Genomic DNA, 19,633 nt, shown 5'->3' with positions numbered 1-19,633 from the left:
CAAACAACTGTACTACTCCAGCAGATTCACTGACACAAGAGGAGATATAAAAAAAGACCTGGAAAACACTTTCCCAGATTCTGGGGACCCACAAACTGAAAAAAAACAAGAATATTGTCCTAACCAAACCTAATGAAACACCACTGCATCCCACTGATATAACTAAGAAGATAAACGACTTCTTCTCAAACATAGGATCTGATCTCGCCAGTAAAATCCCACATACCAACGCCTGTGCTGGGGACTACCTGGATGGTAATTTTCCAAATTCCCTCTATCTTGTACCAACTGAGCCCACGGAAGTCATTGCAATTATAAAGTTGCTCAAAAATAACTCAGGGAATCTGTCTCATGTCCCACCATTATTATACAAGCGAGTGGCCCATGTCCTTTCACATTTTACAATACATGTATTACATTACTTTTTAACGAGTCACTAGAAACTAGCACTTTCCCGACACTACTCAAGACAGCAAGGGTTACACCAATACATAAAAGTGGTGACCCTACAGATTTCATACACATATACAACAAATTTCTAAGAAAATTTCCAAGACCGTAGGCATACTATCGAAGATACGGTACTATGTTCCACAGTCAGCCCTCCTGGCCCTATATCACTCTCTTATTTACCCCTATCTCACCTATGGAATTTGTGCATGGGGCTCAACAACAATTAACCATCTCAGACCACTAATTACCCAACAAAAGGCTGCAGTCAGAATGATAACAAATTCCCACTACAGGCAGCACACTCCACCAATATTCAAAACACTAAACCTACTCACCATACAAAACATCCATACTTATTACTGCACCTATTACATACATAGAACACTTAACTCTGATGTTAACCCTCCCCTCAAACATCTCCTTGCCAACCTCAACAGAACACATGACCATAACACAAGGCACAGATCACTCTTTGATGTTCCTCGTGTCCATCTCACGCTATGCAAAAACTCAATGCACATAAAAGGCCCTAAAACCTGGAATTCATTACCTGTAAATATAAAAGAAACACTACCTGTTTATAAATTCAAGTCTCTTCTCAAAGATCACTTACCCAAAACCAAATAAATACTGAATAACTGAACCTTATAAATTGTATATCTTAAATGTTTCTCACAATTATATCACATAAAGGTTAAACCTAAGACCCAATCTAACTTTGTTATTTTTTAAATACACTACCTAACAGAATACTCCATTCGACTGAATGTACAGCAATGCATGCAACCATATGACCTGTCTTTGTAATACTCATTTGTGCTTTATTGTTATCTGTTTACAATAATGTTTTATCACTGATTACATCATTGCTTAGTTAATCTTAAGTTAATTTTAAGCCAGCCCGTAATGCTATGCATACAAGTGGCTTTGGCATGCTGCTCTTACCTGTATTTTTTTGTACCTCTGTATGTATGCTCAAATTACTAAATAAATAAATAAATAAATAAATAAATAAATAACTATAGGCCAATATCAAACTTACCATTGCTATCCAAAATCTTTGAGAAACTCGTGCACAGGAGACTATATTCATTTATAATGGCACAAAACATACTCAACCCCTGCCAATTTGGATTCAGGAAAATAAAAGCACTAATGATGCAATTGTAAAAATGCTAGATCTGCTTTACACAGCATTGGAAAATAAGGAACATCCTCTAGGAATTTTTATTGACCTAAGAAAAGCATTTGACACAGTAGACCACGGCATCCTACTCCACAAACTTGGCCATTATGGTATAAAAGGCCATGCGCTTGCATATTTCAAATCCTACCTTACTAATAGGTATCAGTATGTCACCATTAAAGACACAGCCTCATCAACATGGCCACTTGATACTGGAGTTCTGCAGGGAAGTGTCCTTGGTCCCCTGCTCTTCCTCATTTACATTAATGATCTTCCAAACGTATCCCAACACCTGAAACCCATTCTCTTTGCTGATGACATGACTTACGTCATCTCTCACCCTAATCTTGCCACCCTCAACACCATTGTCAATGAGGAGCTGCTCAAAATTCTGACTTGGATGACAGCCAATAAACTTACACTTAACACTGACTAAACCTACTACATTATGTTTGGTAGCAGAGCAGGTGTTGCGCAACTTAACATTAAGATCGACAACACTCTAATTGCCAGACATAATGAGGGCAAATTCCTAGGTCTTTACCTCAACAACAACCTAAATTTCAGCACCCATATCCAACACATAACAAAAAAAGTATCCAAAACGGTGGGGATCCTCTCCAAGATATGATATTACGTGCCGCAAACTGCCCTTCTCACACTACCATTCACTTATTTATCCATACCTCACCTATGCTATTTGTGCTTGGGGATCAACTGCAGCAACACATCTAAAGCCAATAATAACCCAACAAAAAGCCGCAGTAAGAATAATCACTAAATCCCATCTCTGGCAACACCCCCCCTTCCACTCTTCATAGATCTAAACTTACTCCCTGTTCAGAACATCCACACTTACTACTGTGCAATCTACATCTACACGACTTTAAATTCCAATATTAACCTTGACCTAAAATGCTTTCTTGATAGTTGTGACAGGACCCACAGGCATAACATCAGACACAAACATCTCTATGACATTCCCCGTGTCCGACTAAACCTTTGCAAAAATTCAATGTGTGTCAAAGGGTCTAAAATCTGGAACACCCTACCTGAAAACTCTAGAACTGCAGACACATTCATCACTTTCAAAACTACAGTTAGAAAGCATCTTATCTCCTTGATACACCCCGTCAACTAACTATGTACATGCAAACCACCTGGTGGTTCACACTTTCACTCACCCATTGACTATAAACACAGAAATACGAATCTTAATCTTAAAATAATGAATCCTAACTAGTCATAAGTTTGCCTATGATACTCCAATATAGACACTATGTATTGTGCCAAAACAAAAGCATTCACATTGCTAAACTCACAAACTATAATGTAGTCACTTAGCCTTAATACCATAATCTGTAATAATTTAAAGTTTAGAATTAATCTAAGTCTGCCCGAAATGCCTAGCCATGCTAGGTGTCCTAGTGGCCCCCTCTGTAATTAGTATTTTAAAACATGTAAACCACACAATATTCAAAATCTGTAAACCCCGCACTGTAATCCTTATAGAGAGTAAACTTGATTGATTGAATGATTGACTGACTGATAAGCAGACAGTTGTGTTAGGTAAATGGTCGTGTGTCATCATTCCTTGCTTCCTACCTTCCTGCATTCCTTTCCTACCTTCCTTCCTACATTCCTTTCCTACCTTCCTTCCTACATTCCTTTCCTACCTTCCTTCCTACATTCCTTCCTTCCTTTCCTACCTTCCTTCCTTCCTATATTCCTTCCTTCCTATATTCCTTCCTTCCTATATTCCTTCCTTCCTATATTCCTTCCTTCCTATATTCCTTCCTTCCTATATTCCTTCCTTCCTATATTCCTTCCTTCCTATATTCCTTCCTTCCTATATTCCTTCCTTCCTATATTCCTTCCTTCCTATATTCCTTCCTTCCTATATTCCTTCCTTCCTATATTCCTTCCTTCCTATATTCCTTCCTTCCTATATTCCTTCCTTCCTATATTCCTTCCTTCCTATATTCCTTCCTTCCTATATTCCTTCCTTCCTTTTTCTTTCCTTCCTTACTTTTATCCTTCCTTTCATCTAGTCCTTCCTTCCTGCCTTCCCTTCTTCCTTCCTTCTGGTTTCTATAATACAGTCGACCCTCGACCAGCAATATTAATTCGTTCCTGAGAGCTCATCGTTAATCGAAATAATCGTTAATCGAGTTAATTTTCCCCATAAGAAATAATGGAAATCAAATTAATCCGTTCCTGACACCCCAAAGTATTGAAAAAAAAAATTTTACCACATGAAATATTAATTTTAATACACACAAACTGAAGAAGAATAGAATACATGACTCTTACCTTTATTTAAGATCTGGTGATGATTGATGGGATGGGAGGAGGGGAGAGTGTGGATCTTCTTAGTGTTTAGAAGGGGAATCCCCTTCCATTAGGACTTGAGGTAGCAACTATTTTTCCGGGGTTACTTCCCTTTTAGGTAGTAGGTTGGTAGACAGCAACCACCCAGGGAAGTACTACCGTCCTGCCAGATGACTGTGAAACAGAAACCTGTAACTGTTTTGCATGATGGTAGGATTGCTGGTTTCTTTTTCTGTCTCATTAACACGCTAGATAACAGGGATATCTTGCTACTCCTACTTACACTTTGGTCACACTTCACAGACACGCACATGCATATATATATACATACATCTAGGTTTTTCTCCTTTTTCTAAATAGTTCTTGTTCCTCTTTATTTCTTCTATTGTCCATGGGGAAGTGGAAAAGAATCTTTCCTCCATAAGCCATGCGTGTCGTATGAGGCGACTAAAATGCCGGGAGCAATGGGCTAGTAACCCCTTCTCCTGTAGACATTTACTAAAAAAGAGAAGAAGAAAAACTTTATAAAACTGGGATGCTTAAATGTGCGTGGATGTAGTGCGGATGACAAGAAACATGATTGCTGATGTTATGAATGAAAAGAAGTTGGATGTCCTGGCCCTAAGCGAAACAAAGCTTAAGGGGGTAGGGGAGTTTCTGTGGGGGGAAATAAATGGGATTAAATCTGGAGTATCTGAGAGAGTTAGAGCAAAGGAAGGGATAGCAGTAATGTTGAATGATCAGTTATGGAAGGAGAAAAGAGAATATGAATGTGTAAATTCAAGAATTATGTGGATTAAAGTAAAGGTTGGATGCGAGAAGTGGGTCATAATAAGCGTGTATGCACCTGGAGAAGAGAGGAATGCAGAGGAGAGAGAGAGATTTTGGGAGATGTTAAGTGAATGTATAGGAGCCTTTGAACCAAGTGAGAGAGTAATTGTGGTAGGGGACCTGAATGCTAAAGTAGGAGAAACTTTTAGAGAGGGTGTGGTAGGTAAGTTTGGGGTGCCAGGTGTAAATGATAATGGGAGCCCTTTGATTGAACTTTGTATAGAAAGGGGTTTAGTTATAGGTAATACATATTTTAAGAAAAAGAGGATAAATAAGTATACAAGATATGATGTAGGGCGAAATGACAGTAGTTTGTTGGATTATGTATTGGTAGATAAAAGACTGTTGAGTAGACTTCAGGATGTACATGTTTATAGAGGGGCCACAGATATATCAGATCACTTTCTAGTTGTAGCTACACTGAGAGTAAAAGGTAGATGGGATACAAGGAGAATAGAAGCATCAGGGAAGAGAGAGGTGAAGGTTTATAAAATAAAAGAGGAGGCAGTTAGGGTAAGATATAAACCGCTATTGGAGGATAGATGGGCTAATGAGAGCATAGGCAATGGGATCGAAGAGGTATGGGGTAGGTTTAAAAATGTAGTGTTAGAGTGTTCAGCAGAAGTTTATGGTTACAGGAAAGTGGGTGCGGGAGGGAAGAGGAGCGATTGGTGGAATGATGATGTGAAGAGAGTAGTAAGGGAGAAAAAGTTAGCATATGAGAAGTTTTTACAAAGTAGAAGTGATGCAAGGAGGGAAGAGTATATGGAGAAAAACAGAGAGGTTAAGAGAGTGGTGAAGCATGTAAAAAGAGAGCAAATGAGAGAGTCGGTGAGATGTTATCAACAAATTTTGTTGAAAATAAGAAAAAGTTTTGGAGTGAGATTAACAAGTTAAGAAAGCCTAGAGAACAAATGGATTTTTCAGTTAAAAATAGGAGAGGAGAGTTATTAAATGGAGAGTTAGAGGTATTGGGAAGATGGAGGGAATATTTTGAGGAATTGTTAAATGTTGATGAAGATAGGGAAGCTGTGATTTCGTGTATAGGGCAAGGAGGAACAACATCTTGTACGAGTGAGGAAGAGCCAGTTGTGAGTGTGGGGGAAGTTCGTGAGGCAGTAGGTAAAATGAAAGGGGGTAAGGCAGCCTGGATTGATGGGATAAAGATAGAAATGTTAAAAGCAGGTGGGGATATAGTTTTGGAGTGGTTGGTGCAATTATTTAATAAATGAATGGAAGAGGGTAAGGTACCTAGGGATTGGCAGAGAGCATGCATAGTTCCTTTGTATACAGGCAAAGGGGATAAAAGAGAGTGCAAAAATTATAGGGGGATAAGTCTGTTGAGTATACCTGGCAAAGTGTATGGTAGAGTTATTATTGAAAGAATTAAGAGTAAGATGGAGAATAGGATAGCAGATGAACAAGGAGGCTTTAGGAAAGGTAGGGGGTGTGTGGACCAGGTGTTTGCAGTGAAACATATAAGTGAACAGTATTTAGATAAGGCTAAAGAGGTCTTTGTGGCATTTATGGATTTGGAAAAGGCGTATGACAGGGTGGATAGGGGGGCAATGTGGCAGATGTTGCAGGTGTATGGTGTAGGAGGTAGGTTACTGAAAGCAGTGAAGAGTTTTTATGAGGATAGTGAGGCTCAAGTTAGAGTATGTAGGAAAGAGGGAAATTATTTTCCAGTAAAAGTAGGCCTTAGACAAGGATGTGTGATGTCACCGTGGTTGTTTAATATATTTATAGATGGGGTTGTAAGAGAAGTAAATGCGAGGGTCTTGGCAAGAGGCATGGAGTTAAAAGATAAAGAATCACACATAAAGTGGGAGTTGTCACAGTTGCTCTTTGCTGATGACACTGTGCTCTTGGGAGATTCTGAAGAGAAGTTGCAGAGATTGGTGGATGAATTTGGTAGGGTGTGCAAAAGAAGAAAATTGAAAGTGAATACAGGAAAGAGTAAGGTTATGAGGATAACAAAAAGATTAGGTGATGAAAGATTGGATATCAGATTGGAGGGAGAGAGTATGGAGGAGGTGAATGTATTCAGATATTTGGGAGTGGACGTGTCAGCGGATGGGTCTATGAAAGATGAGGTGAATCATAGAATTGATGAGGGGAAAAGGGTGAGTGGTGCACTTAGGAGTCTGTGGAGACAAAGAACTTTGTCCTTGGAGGCAAAGAGGGGAATGTATGAGAGTATAGTTTTACCAACGCTCTTATATGGGTGTGAAGCATGGGTGATGAATGTTGCAGCGAGGAGAAGGCTGGAGGCAGTGGAGATGTCATGTCTGAGAGCAATGTGTGGTGTGAATATAATGCAGAGAATTCGTAGTTTGGAAGTTAGGAGGAGGTGCGGGATTGCCAAAACTGTTGTCCAGAGGGCTGAGGAAGGGTTGTTGAGGTGGTTCGGACATGTAGAGAGAATGGAGCGAAACAGAATAACTTCAAGAGTGTATCAGTCTGTAGTGGAAGGAAGGCGGGGTAGGGGTCGGCCTAGGAAAGGTTGGAGGGAGGGGGTAAAGGAGGTTTTGTGTGCGAGGGGCTTGGACTTCCAGCAGGCATGCGTGAGCGTGTTTGATAGGAGTGAATGGAGACAAATGGTTTTTAATACTTGACGTGCTATTGGAGTGTGAGCAAAGTAACATTTATGAAGGGATTCAGGGAAACCGGCAGGCCGGACTTGAGTCCTGGAGATGGGAAGTACAGTGCCTGCACTCTGAAGGAGGGGTGTTAATGTTGCAGTTTAAAAACTGTAGTGTAAAGCACCCTTCTGGCAAGACAGTGATGGAGTGAATGATGGTGAAAGTTTTTCTTTTTCGGGCCACCCTGCCTTGGTGGGAATCGGCCAGTGTGATAATAAAATAAAAAATAACTTCCCTTGTTCTTTTAATGCCACTAGGACCAGCTTGAGAGTCACTTGTCTTCTGTCGCACAACATACCTGTCCATAGAGGCCTGTACCTCCCGTTCCTTTATGACATATCTTATGTGTTTCACAACATTGTCAGTGTACATGTTGCCAACACGGCTTGCAGTAGCTGTGTCAGGGTGATTTTCATCCATAAAGGTTTGCACTTTAAGCCACATTGCACAGATTTCCTTAATCTTAGAAGTAGGCAACTTCTTCAGTTTCTCTATCCCCTCCTTCGAAGCAGTTTCCTCAGGTCTGGCCTCATGCTGATGAAGATGATCTAGCAGCTCATCAGTGGTTAGTTCTTCATTGTCCTCCTCCACCAACTCTTCCACATCCTCCCCACTAACCTCCAACCCCAAGGACTTCCCCAGTGCCACAGTGGATTCCTCAACTAGCATAGGATTCTCAGGGTTAGCCTCAAACCCTTCAAAATCCCTTTTGTCTACACATTCTGGCCACAGTTTTTTCCAAGCAGAGCTCAAGGTCCTCTTAGTCACTTCCTCCCAAGCCTTACCTATAATGTTTACACAATTGAGGATGGTAAAGTGATCTTTCCAAAACTCTCTTAGAGTCAGTTGAGTTTCTGAGGTCACTACAAAGCACCTTTCAAACATAGCTTTTGTGTACAGTTTCTTGAAGTTGGAAATGACCTGCTGGTCCATGGGCTGCAGGAGAGGAGTGGTATTAGGAGGCAAAAACTTCACCTTAATGAAGCTTATTTCCGCAGAAAGTCGCTCTGCCACGTCTGAAGGATGACCAGGAGCATTGTCTAATACCAGGAGGCACTTAAGGTCTAATTTCTTTTCAGTTAGGTAATTTTTCACAGTGGGGGCAAATGCATGGTGTAACCAGTCATAGAAAAAGTCCCTAGTTACCCATGCCTTACTGTTTGCCCTCCACAGCACACACAAATTAGCCTTGAGGACATTGTTTTTCCTGAACACACTGGGAGTTTCAGAGTGATACACCAATAAAGGCTTCACTTTGCAGTCACCACTAACATTGGCACACATCAACAGAGTAAGCCTGTCTTTCATAGGCTTATGTCCTGGGAGTGCCTTTTCCTCCTGAGTAATGTAGGTCCTGCTTGGCATTTTCTTCCAAAACAGGCCTGTTTCGTCACAATTAAACACTTGTTCAGGTTTGAGTCCTTCACTGTCTATGTACTCCTTGAATTCCTGCACATATTTTTCAGCTGCTTTGTGGTCTGAACTGGCAGCCTCACCATGCCTTATCACATTATGAATGGCACTACGCTTCTTAAATCTCTCAAATCAACCTTTGCTGGCCTTAAATTCACTCACATCACCACTAGTTGCTGGCATTTTTTTAATTAAATCGTCATGCAACTTCCTAGCCTTTTCACATATGATCGCTTGAGAGATGCTATCTCCTGCTATCTGTTTTTCGTTTATCCACATCAGTAAGAGTCTCTCAACATCTTCTATCACTTGCGATCTCAGTTTCGAAAACATAGTTGCACCTTTGGCAAGAACAGCTTCCTTGGTTGCTGTTTTCTTGGCCACAATAGTAGCGATGGTTGATTGGGGTTTATTATACAACCTGACCAGCTCGGAGACACATACTCCACTCTCATACTTAGCAATGATCTCTTTCTTCATCTCCATAGTAATTCTCACCCTTTTTGCTGTAGGGTTGGCACTAGAAGCTTTCTTGGGGCCCATGGTGACTTATTTTGCAGGTGCAATCACTACAAAGGCTGTGATAATATGAAATGTTCCAATTGTATGTTTGGAAGCGACCACGGTGGCTGGCTGGCTTGTAAACACTGGCACCCATGGGACAAGTGAGGCGGGCTCAGGCCAAAGTGGACCCATCTCGAACGGAATGAATAGCGTTGGTCGGGTTTTTAGCGCTAGTCGAGGCAAAATTTTTGCGATAAAATGTATCGCTAGTCGGATTTATCGTTAATCGATGCCATCGTTGGTCGAGGGTCCACTGTATATATACACATATATAGTCACTGGATACATTTATATAACTGCTATTATCTTCATTCAGCAAGCTTGTGTTGTGTGTGAGTATATGAACTTCTAATTGTTCTGAGTCAGGGTCTGCAACTGTCAAAATGACATATTGTCTCATTATTCACTCCCCCTACTGCCTGTCAGAACAGTGGTGTCGGATGCTTGCTTCCCCTCCATCCTACTATTTAATTATCTTTCTCCCTCATTCTCTCTTTCATTCTCTCTCTCATTCTCACTCTCATTCTCACTCTCATTCTCTCATTCTCTCTATCATTCTCTCTCTCATTCTCTCTCATTCTCTCTCTCATTCTCTCATTTTCTCCCTCATTCTCTCCCTCATTCTCTCTCTCTCTCCTTCATTCTTCTGGTATCCTGGGCTATTATCTTCATTCAGCAAGCTTGTGTTGTGTGTGAGGCTTCTAATTGTTCTGAGTCAGGGTCAGCAGCTGTGGAAATGACATATTGTCTCATTACTCATTCCCCCTACTGCCTGTCAAAACAATGGGGTTGGATGCTCGCTTCCCCTCCATCCTATAGTCTAATTATCTTTCTCCCTCAATTCTCCCTCTCATTCTCTCTCAATCTCTCTCATTCTCTCTCTCATTCTCTCCCTCATTCTCTCCCTCATTCTCTCCCTCATTCTCTCCCTCATTCTCTCCCTCATTCTCTCTCTCATTCTCTCACTTTCTCCTTCATTCTTCATTCTCCTTCATTCTTCTGGTATCCTGGGCATTGTTTTTGGCCATAAATTCCTCAAAACCATGAAATTCATCTTCACTGACACTTCCATCTGTGTTAGAGCATCACTTACCTGGAGGTTACCTGGAGGTTATTCCGGGGATCAACGCCCCCGCGGCCCGGTCCACGACCAGGCCTCCCGATGGATCAGGGCCTGATCAACTAGGCTGTTACTGCTGGCCGCACGCAGTCCGACGTACGAGCCACAGCCCGGCTGATCCGGCACTGACTTTAGGTATCTGTCCAGCTCTCTCTTGAAGGCAGTCAGGGGTTTATTGGCAATTCCCCTAATGCTTGATGGGAGGCTGTTGAACAGTTTTGGGCCCCGGACACTTATGGTGTTTTCTCTTAGTGTACCAATGGCGCCCCTACTTTTTATTGGCGGCATTTTGCATCGCCTGCCCAGTCTTTTACTTTCGTAGGGAGTGATTTCTGTGTGCAGATTTGGGACCATTCCTTCCAAGATTTTCCAAGTGTAGATTATGATATATCTCTCCCTCTTCCCACTTGGGAAGAGTAGAGTCCCAGATTTGCCTGGGAGTCACATATTTCTTACCGCTATGCATGCTGAACAAGGACTACTGAAATAGCATTCCCACAATGCACCACTGACTCCCCGATTTTTTTTATGTGGTGCACACTGACCATGGAGACCCATTCTCTCACATGTGGGCCTACCAGCTAGAATTTATGCGTATTAATACGTCAAACACGGTGGCTCGTAAGACGTATATATACGACTGAAACAGTCAAAGGGTTAATGTCGTAATTCGGGGGTCCACTGTATGCAGGATACTGCTGCTGCTGCAGGTGATCCTACTGGATAAAACACCAATGTTGACCTTGGTGATGACCAGAAGGATACACAGCAGCAGTTGTAGTTCCACCTACCTGGGGACTGTACCCAGGAATTTTTATTGATGAATGATCAGTTGACATACTCTCAGGGGTACATGTTTATGGCTTTGTTAAGTCAGCAGTGTTAACCCCTTAACTGTCCAAACGTAGATCTACATTGTTACTACTAGTGCTCCAGTAATGAGGGTGGCAGATGACTAAATGATTAGATATGGATAGACTGCATAATATTGGATTGCAAGAAGGAATTCAATAAAATACCACATAAGAGTATGGGCCAAAAGCTAGAGGAGCAGGCAGGAATAACAGAAACAATACAATGGTTTAAGGAATAATTGGCAGGAATGAAATGAGTTATTATTTGGGAGGTGGTGTCAGGATGGGTGAGTGTGATGAATGGGGTTCCACAAGGGTCAGTACTTAGGCCAGTGCTGTTTCTTATATGTGTAAAAAACATGACAGAGGAAGTCAAGTCAGAGGTATCCCTGTTCACAGATGATGTGAAACTAATGAGGAGAATACAAACAAGAGTATGCCATGAATGACTACTAATGGCTTTGGATAAGTATATTGATCTTGGTTGTGGAGGAGGCATATTGGTCTCTACTCTTGGTTGAGATAAAAGTATATTGGTCTCTACTCTTAGATGAGATGGAGGCATATTGGTCTCTATTCCTGGTTGAAATGAAGGCATATTGGTCTCTATTCTTGGTTGAGAGGGAGGCATATTGGTCTCAATTCTTAGTTGATATGGAAGCATATTGGTCTCCACTTTTGATTAAGTAGGAGGTATATTAGTCTACTTTTGACTGAGATGAGTAGAGCCTGGTTCATTGAGTAGCTTGAATTATGATTGCAATACAGAGCAGTGTAGAGTATATTGGAGCCCAGTTACCTTGTCAATTAGAGTGCATGGCCCATGTGGGTTTAGAGCAGATTTTTATGTATCATTGTTGGTTTCAGACGAAGCTTCCCAGACAAGGAGAAAGATGCGTGTCAGTTACATGGTAGTTTAGAGATCAACAAAGTTGCTGGCAACTTCCACATCACTGCAGGTAAGGTCACCATTCTTGTTTCATCTTGAGGCTTCGTAAAAGGGTATTTAGATGTTTGTGAAGGGCTTGTAATCCAAGAAAATAAGCTACCCTTAATTCCCTAGGATCACACCTAATTACCTCTCACTCTGAAGGTGCTTCTTGATTGATATAATAACATAAGCCAACAACATTAAAGTTTTTATCCAGTTCAGAAAAGAAATTGGTTGTCATAAGCCAACTTTGATGCACTACCCACGAGTCTGAGCTTGTTTGGTCTCTATCATATAAACAAACTATTTCTTTTCAAAGGTTAAAATGTACGATTACATTTTATGTAATGTTATTATATTAACACACTGGCCGATTCCCACCAAGGCAGAGTGGCCCGAAAAAGAAAAACTTTCACCATCATTCCCTCCATCACTGTCTTGCCAGAGGGGTGCTTTGCACTACAGTTTATAAAATTGCACATTAACACCCCTCCTTCAGAGTGCAGGCACTGTATTTCCCATCTCCAGGACTCAAGTCCGGCCTGCCGGTTTCCCTGAATCTCTTCATAAATGTTACTTTGCTCACACTCCAACAGTACGTCAAATATTAAAAACCATTTGTCTCCATTCACTCTTATCAAGCTGGAAATCCAAGCCCCTCGTACACAAAACCTCCTTTACCCCTCCCTCCAACCTTTCCTAGGCCGACCCCTACCCCGCCTTCCTTCCACTACAGATTGATACACTCTTGAAGTAATTCTGTCTTGTTCCATTCTCTTTACGTATCCGAACCACCTCAACAACACTTCTTCAGCCCTCTGGACAATAGTTTTGGCAGTCCCGCACCTCCTCCTATCTTCCAAACTACGAATTCTCTGCATTATATTCACACCACACATAGCCCTCAGACATGACATCTCCACTGCCTCCAGCCTCCTCCTCGCTGCAACGTTCATCACCCATGCTTCACACCCATATAAGAGCGTTGGCAAAACGATACTCTTATACATTCCCCTCTTTGCCTCCAAGGACAAAGTTCTTTGTCTCCACAGACTCCTAAGTGCACCATTCACCCTTTTCCCCTCATCAATTCTATGATTCACCTCATCTTTCATAGACCCATCCACTGACATGTCCACTCCCAAATATCTGAATACATTCACCTCCTCCATACTCTCTTCCTCCAATCTGATATCCAATCTTTCATCACCTAATCTTTTTGTTATCCTCATAACCTTACTCTTTCCTGTATTCACTTTTAATTTTCTTCTTTTGCACACCCTACCAAATTCATCCACCAATCTCTGCAACTTCTCTTCAGAATCTCCCAAGAGCACAGTGTCATCAGCAAAGAGCAACTGTGACAACTCCCACGTTATGTGTGATTCTTTATCTTTTAACTCCACACCTCTTGCCAAGACCCTCGCATTTACTTCTCTTACAACCCCATCTATAAATATATTAAACAACCACGGTGACATCACACATCCTTGTCTAAGGCCTACTTTTACTGGGAAATAATTTCCCTCTTTCCTACATACTCTAACTTGAGCCTCACTATCCTCGTAAAAACTCTTCACTGCTTTCAGTAACCTACCTCCTATACCATACACCTGCAACATCTGCCACATTGCCCCCCTATCCACCCTGTCATATGCCTTTTCCAAATCCATAAATGCCACAAAGACCTCTTTAGCCTTATCTAAATACTGTTCACTTATATGTTTCACTGTAAACACCTGGTCCACACACCCCCTACCTTTCCTAAAGCCTCCTTGTTCATCTGCTATCCTATTCTCTGTCTTACTCTTAATTCTTTCAATAATAACTCTACCATACACTTTACCAGGTATACACAACAGACTTATCCCCCTATAATTTTTGCACTCTCTTTTGTCCCCTTTGCCTTTATTCAAAGGAACTATGCATGCTCTCTGCCAATCCCTAGGTACCTTACCCTCTTCCATACATTTATTAAATAATTGCACCAACCACTCCAAAACTATATCCCCACCTGCTATTACCATTTCTATCTTTATCCCATCAATCCCGGCTGCCTTACCCCCTTTCATTTTACCTACTGCCTCGCGAACTTCCCCTACACTCACAACTGGCTCTTCCTCACTCATACAAGATGTTATTCCTCCTTCCCCTATACACGAAATCACAGCTTCCCTTTCTTCATCAACATTTAACAATTCCTCAAAATATTCCCTCCATCTTCCCAATACCTCTAACTCTCCATTTAATAACTCTCCTCTCCTATTTTTAACTGACAAATCCATTTGTACTCTAGGCTTTCTTAACTTGTTAATATTATATATTTATATTATCACACTGGCCGATTCCCACCAAGGCAGGGTGGCCCGAAAAAGAAAAACTTTCACCATCATTCACTCCATCACTGTCTTGCCAGAAGGGTGCTTTACACTACAGTCTTTAAACTGCAACATTAACACCCCTCCTTCAGAGTGCAGGCACTGTACTTCCCATCTCCAGGACTCAAGTCCGGCCTGCCGGTTTCCCTGAACCCCTTCATAAATGTTACTTTGCTCACACTCCAACAGCACGTCAAGTATTAAAAACCATTTGTCTCCATTCACTCATGCTAACGCATGCCTGCTGGAAGTCCAAGCCCCTCGCACACAGAACCTCCTTTACTCCCTCCCTCCAACCTTTCCTAGGCCAACCCCTACCCCGCCTTCCTTCCACTACAGACTGATACACTCTTGAAGTCATTCTGTTTCGCTCCATTCTCTCTACATGTCCGAACCACCTCAACAACCCTTCCTCAGCCCTCTGGACAACAGTTTTGGTAATCCCGCACCTCCTCCTAACTTCCATACTACGAATTCTTTGCATTATATTCACACCACACATTGCTCTCAGACATGACATCTCCACTGCCTCCAGCCTTCTCCTCGCTGCAGCATTCATCACCCATGCTTCACACCCATATAAGAGCGTTGGTAAAACTATACTCTTATACATTCCCCTCTTTGCCTCCAAGGACAAAGTTCTTTGTCTCCACAGACTCCTAAGTGCATCACTCACCCTTTCCCCTTCATCAATTTTATGATTCACCTCATCTTTCATAGACCCATCCGCTGACACGGCCACTCCCAAATATCTGAATACATTCACCTCCTCCATACTCTCTCCTTCCAATCTGATATTCAATCTTTCATCACCTAATCTTTTTGTTATCCTCATAACCTTACTCTTTCCTGTATTCACTTTTAATTTTCTTCTTTTGCATACCCTACCAAATTCATCCACCAATCTCTGCAACTTGTTAATCTCAACTTGTTAATCTCACTCCAAAAGTTTTTCTTATTTTCAACAAAATTTGTTGATAACATCTCACCCACTCTCTCATTTGCTCTCTTTTTACATTGCTTCACCACTCTCTTAACCTCTCTCTCTTTCTCCATATACTCTTCCCTCCTTGCATCACTTCTACTTTGTAAAAACTTCTCATATGCTAACTTTTTCTCCCTTACTACTCTCTTTATATTATCATTCCTCCAATCGCTCCTCTTCCCTCCCGCACCCACTTTCCTGTAACCACAAACTTCTGCTGATCACTCTAACACTACATTTTTAAACCTACCCCATACCTCTTCAACCCCATTTCCTATGCTTTCATTAGCCCTTCTATCCTCCAATAGAGGTTTATATCTTACCCTAACTGCCTCCTCTTTTAGTTTATAAACCTTCACCTCTCAATTTCCTGATGCTTCTATTCTCCTTGTATCCCATCTACCTTTTACTCTCAGTGTAGCTACAACTAGAAAGTGATCTGATATATCTGTGGCCCCTCTATAAACATGTACATCCTTAAGTCTTCTCAACAGTCTTTTATCTACCAATACATAATCCTACAAACTACTGTCATTTTGCCCTACATCATGTCTTGTATACTTATTTATCCCCTTTTTCTTAAAATATGTATTACCTATAACTGAACCCCTTTCTATACAAAGTTCAATCAAAGGGCTCCCATTATCATTTACACCTGGCACCCCAAACTTACCTACCACACCCTCTCTAAAAGTTTCTCCTACTTTAGCATTCAGATCCCCTACCACAATTACTCTCTCACTTGGGAGTTCATTACCTTTGTAACTTGTGAGTTCATTACCTTGTACCTAGTTCAGCCATCAAAACTTTGGAGCCCGGTCCCTGGACCCATTGTGTACCTCTGTAATCTGTAAATACCTTTGTAACTTGTCATGATTGTAACTAGACCTACCTGGAGTTCATTACCTTTGTAAATTGTGAGTTCATTACCTTTGTAAATTGTGAATTCATTACCTCTGTAACTTGCTCAGCTATCAAAACTTTGAGGCCCAGTCCCTGGACCCATTATGTACCTCTGTAATCTTTTGACTACCGCCCACTGGATGGGTATGGGGTGCATAATAAACATATTAAACTAATTAAACTAACTTGGTTCAAAGGCTCCTATACATTCACTTAACATCTCCCAAAATCTCTCTCTCTCCTCTGCATTCCTCTCTTCTCCAGGTGCATACACGCTTATTATGACCCACTTCTCGCATCCAACCTTTACTTTAATCCACATAATTCTTGAATTTACACATTCATATTCTCTTTTCTCCTTCCATAACTGATCCTTCAACATTACTGCTACTCCTTCCTTTGCTCTAACTCTCTCAGATACTCCAGATTTAATCCCATTTATTTCCCCCCACCGAAACTTCCCTACCCCCTTCAGCTTTGTTTCACTTAGGGCCAGGACATCCAACTTCTTTTCATTCATAACATCAGCAATCATCTGTTTCTTGTCATCCGCACTACATCCATGCACATTCAAGCATCCCAGTTTTATAAAGTTTTTCTTCTTCTCTTTTTTAGTAAATGTCTACAGGAGAAGGGGTTACTAGCCCATTGCTCCCGGCATTTTAGTCGCCTCATACGACATGCATGGCTTACGGAGGAAAGATTCTTTTCCACTTCCCCATTGACAATAGAAGAAATAAAGAAGAACAAGAGCTATTTAGAAAAAGGAGGAAAACCTAGATTTATGTATATATATATGCATGTGCGTGTCTGTGAAGTGTGACCAAAGTGTAAGTAGGAGTAGCAAGATATCCCTGTTTTCTAGCGTGTTTATGAGACAGAAAAAGAAATCAGCAATCCTACCATCATGCAAAACAGTTACAGGTTTCTGTTTCACAGTCATCTGGCAGGACGGTAGCACTTCCCTGGGTGGTTGCTGGCTACTACCTATTATTGTAATAATTGTATAAATAATGTCAAGCCATTCTTGACTCCATACTGGAATTGAGACTGGCAGGTGGACAGGTATTGGATGGTCACGTCATTTGTTTACTCTTGAGCTTCGCTAAAGAATAGAACATTTTTGCTACTCTGAGTGCAATTTCTAGGTACTTTTCATCATGAAAGCAATCAAAATCATATCTATTTCTGTAATATATCTTTCATTCTATCAAATGAGACCGAAAAAATGAGAATATAACCATAATAACCATACAAAAATATACCGCTAAGCGGCCGCGTATGGCTGAGAAGTGATCTTTGCTATTTATGGTCTGATTTCTTTCATTTTTGGTGTACGTGAAGAAGTATCTTTCCATCATACATTGCCCAAGTTTGAATAAGATAACCCAACAAACAACTGAGAAAATAATAATAATAATATAATAATAATAATAATAATAATAATAATAATATCTTTATTTACGACACGTACATGTACAAGGTATGCAGGCCTAGCTGACATCAGTGACATACTACTGTATAGAAAGGCACTTGTTATACTGAATATTTCAAGAAAATTAGGTCAGTGTCTCAGGATAACACCCATTCTAGTCGACTAACACCCAAGTACCCATTTACTGATGGGTAAACATAGACAACAGGTGTAAAGAAACACGCCTAATGTTTCTACCCTGGCTGGGAATCGAATATTTACCAAAAATCATATATGGCTAATCCAAGCCAGGTACTAAAAATAAGCCATGTTGACTTTTTTGGGGTTATCCTAGGTTCTCTACACATATGCTGCTATGTGTGATAATCTATAGAGAGAAAATAACTTTTTTGTTTCATGTTTATGGTGGAGTACGAGTGTATATCATAGTTAGCCCTGTGCTATACTCCGTTTTCTCTAATATAAGCCCCCCAATTATTATTATAATCAAAAAGAAGTGCTAAGCCAATAAGCCCCCCAAGACAGGGATAGGAGAATGGTATTTGTTTACCATATCCTCTTCATAACTCTGTCGAACTGCTTGGTGTTATGCCAAATATTATTCATTCTGGAATATTTAACATGTTTTATGTTATTTATATTGTTTCTTATGTCATATTAGATCAATTGTGATAGGCAAATAAGCTGTAGTGTTGATATTAGCGTAATAATAAAGCATATTCTCCTGCTTCATGAGACTGAGCTCATGGCAACTGACAGTGGCTTCAAAGCCGCCTTATCTTTAATGGATAATGTACTGTGTAGGTGCTTTACATAATGAGAAGCATTTCTTTTATTCATTGGAACCATGGCTAGGGCTAAAAGTAAGCAGGTTAAAACAATAAATGAAGAAGAAGAAATTGGAATGACTTATGCAGCAAGTAGCGCCACCAAACAGTACCAGCAGGTTGGTGTGGCGACCCTGGAAATTTGAAATTATGCTAGCCAAAATTAGTGCCAAATAACTGAAGGAACCGAATAACTGATTGCCGAATTTGTGATGGCGGACCTGTAATATGTATAAGATGAGGACCAGAAACAAACCACAGTATGGCGAATTCTGTTTGTCTGTCATCAGACAAATAGTATTCAAGTACCAAGGAAGAACACCTGCAATTGACCACCCACCAAATTATCAACAACTACCTGCTTGTCTGAGGCATGGTGATCACTTCCTAGTAAAACTGCCTGCTACTGCTTTCAAGAAAAAGGCTCAGAAGAGGTGTTACGTCTGTGCACATACAAGGAAACGCCCACAACAACGCAGAGACACTCGTTTTATGTGTGAGGAGTGTAAAACACCACTGTGCATGACACCATGTTTCAAAGAGTTCCACAGGCTGTAGAACTTCTAGAAACATTCCCTGTGACTGTATATGTGTATATAAAATATAGAAAAATAGTAATAAACAACATTTCATATCGTTTGTTTGTGTAAATATTTTCTATAAACAAAATAATGACAACAGTGTTTACGCCCTTATTGTGTAGTATTGAAAAAGAAATAACTTACAAAATACTGATCATATTGGTCTTAGAGACCACAAAAGTTACTCAGAAAAAGA

The 19,633-nt window shown here is 40.8% G+C and overlaps 1 protein-coding gene across 2 annotated transcripts in view; it reads left to right on the top strand.

Annotated features, from left to right (window-relative positions):
- LOC128702902 (endoplasmic reticulum-Golgi intermediate compartment protein 2) overlaps positions 1-19,633 on the top strand; it is a 286,545-nt gene that overhangs the window by 160,269 nt on the left and 106,643 nt on the right. For both annotated transcript variants that reach the window (XM_070102635.1, XM_070102636.1), the window contains exon 5: positions 12,265-12,356. In XM_070102635.1, the coding sequence (XP_069958736.1) occupies positions 12,265-12,356 (92 nt within the window). The remainder of the gene's footprint in view (positions 1-12,264; positions 12,357-19,633) is intronic.

The sequence above is a fragment of the Cherax quadricarinatus genome, chromosome 82 (genome assembly GCF_038502225.1).
Source record: "Cherax quadricarinatus isolate ZL_2023a chromosome 82, ASM3850222v1, whole genome shotgun sequence".
Lineage (NCBI taxonomy): Eukaryota > Metazoa > Arthropoda > Malacostraca > Decapoda > Parastacidae > Cherax > Cherax quadricarinatus.
This window is presented reverse-complemented; position numbering and strand designations above follow the sequence as displayed.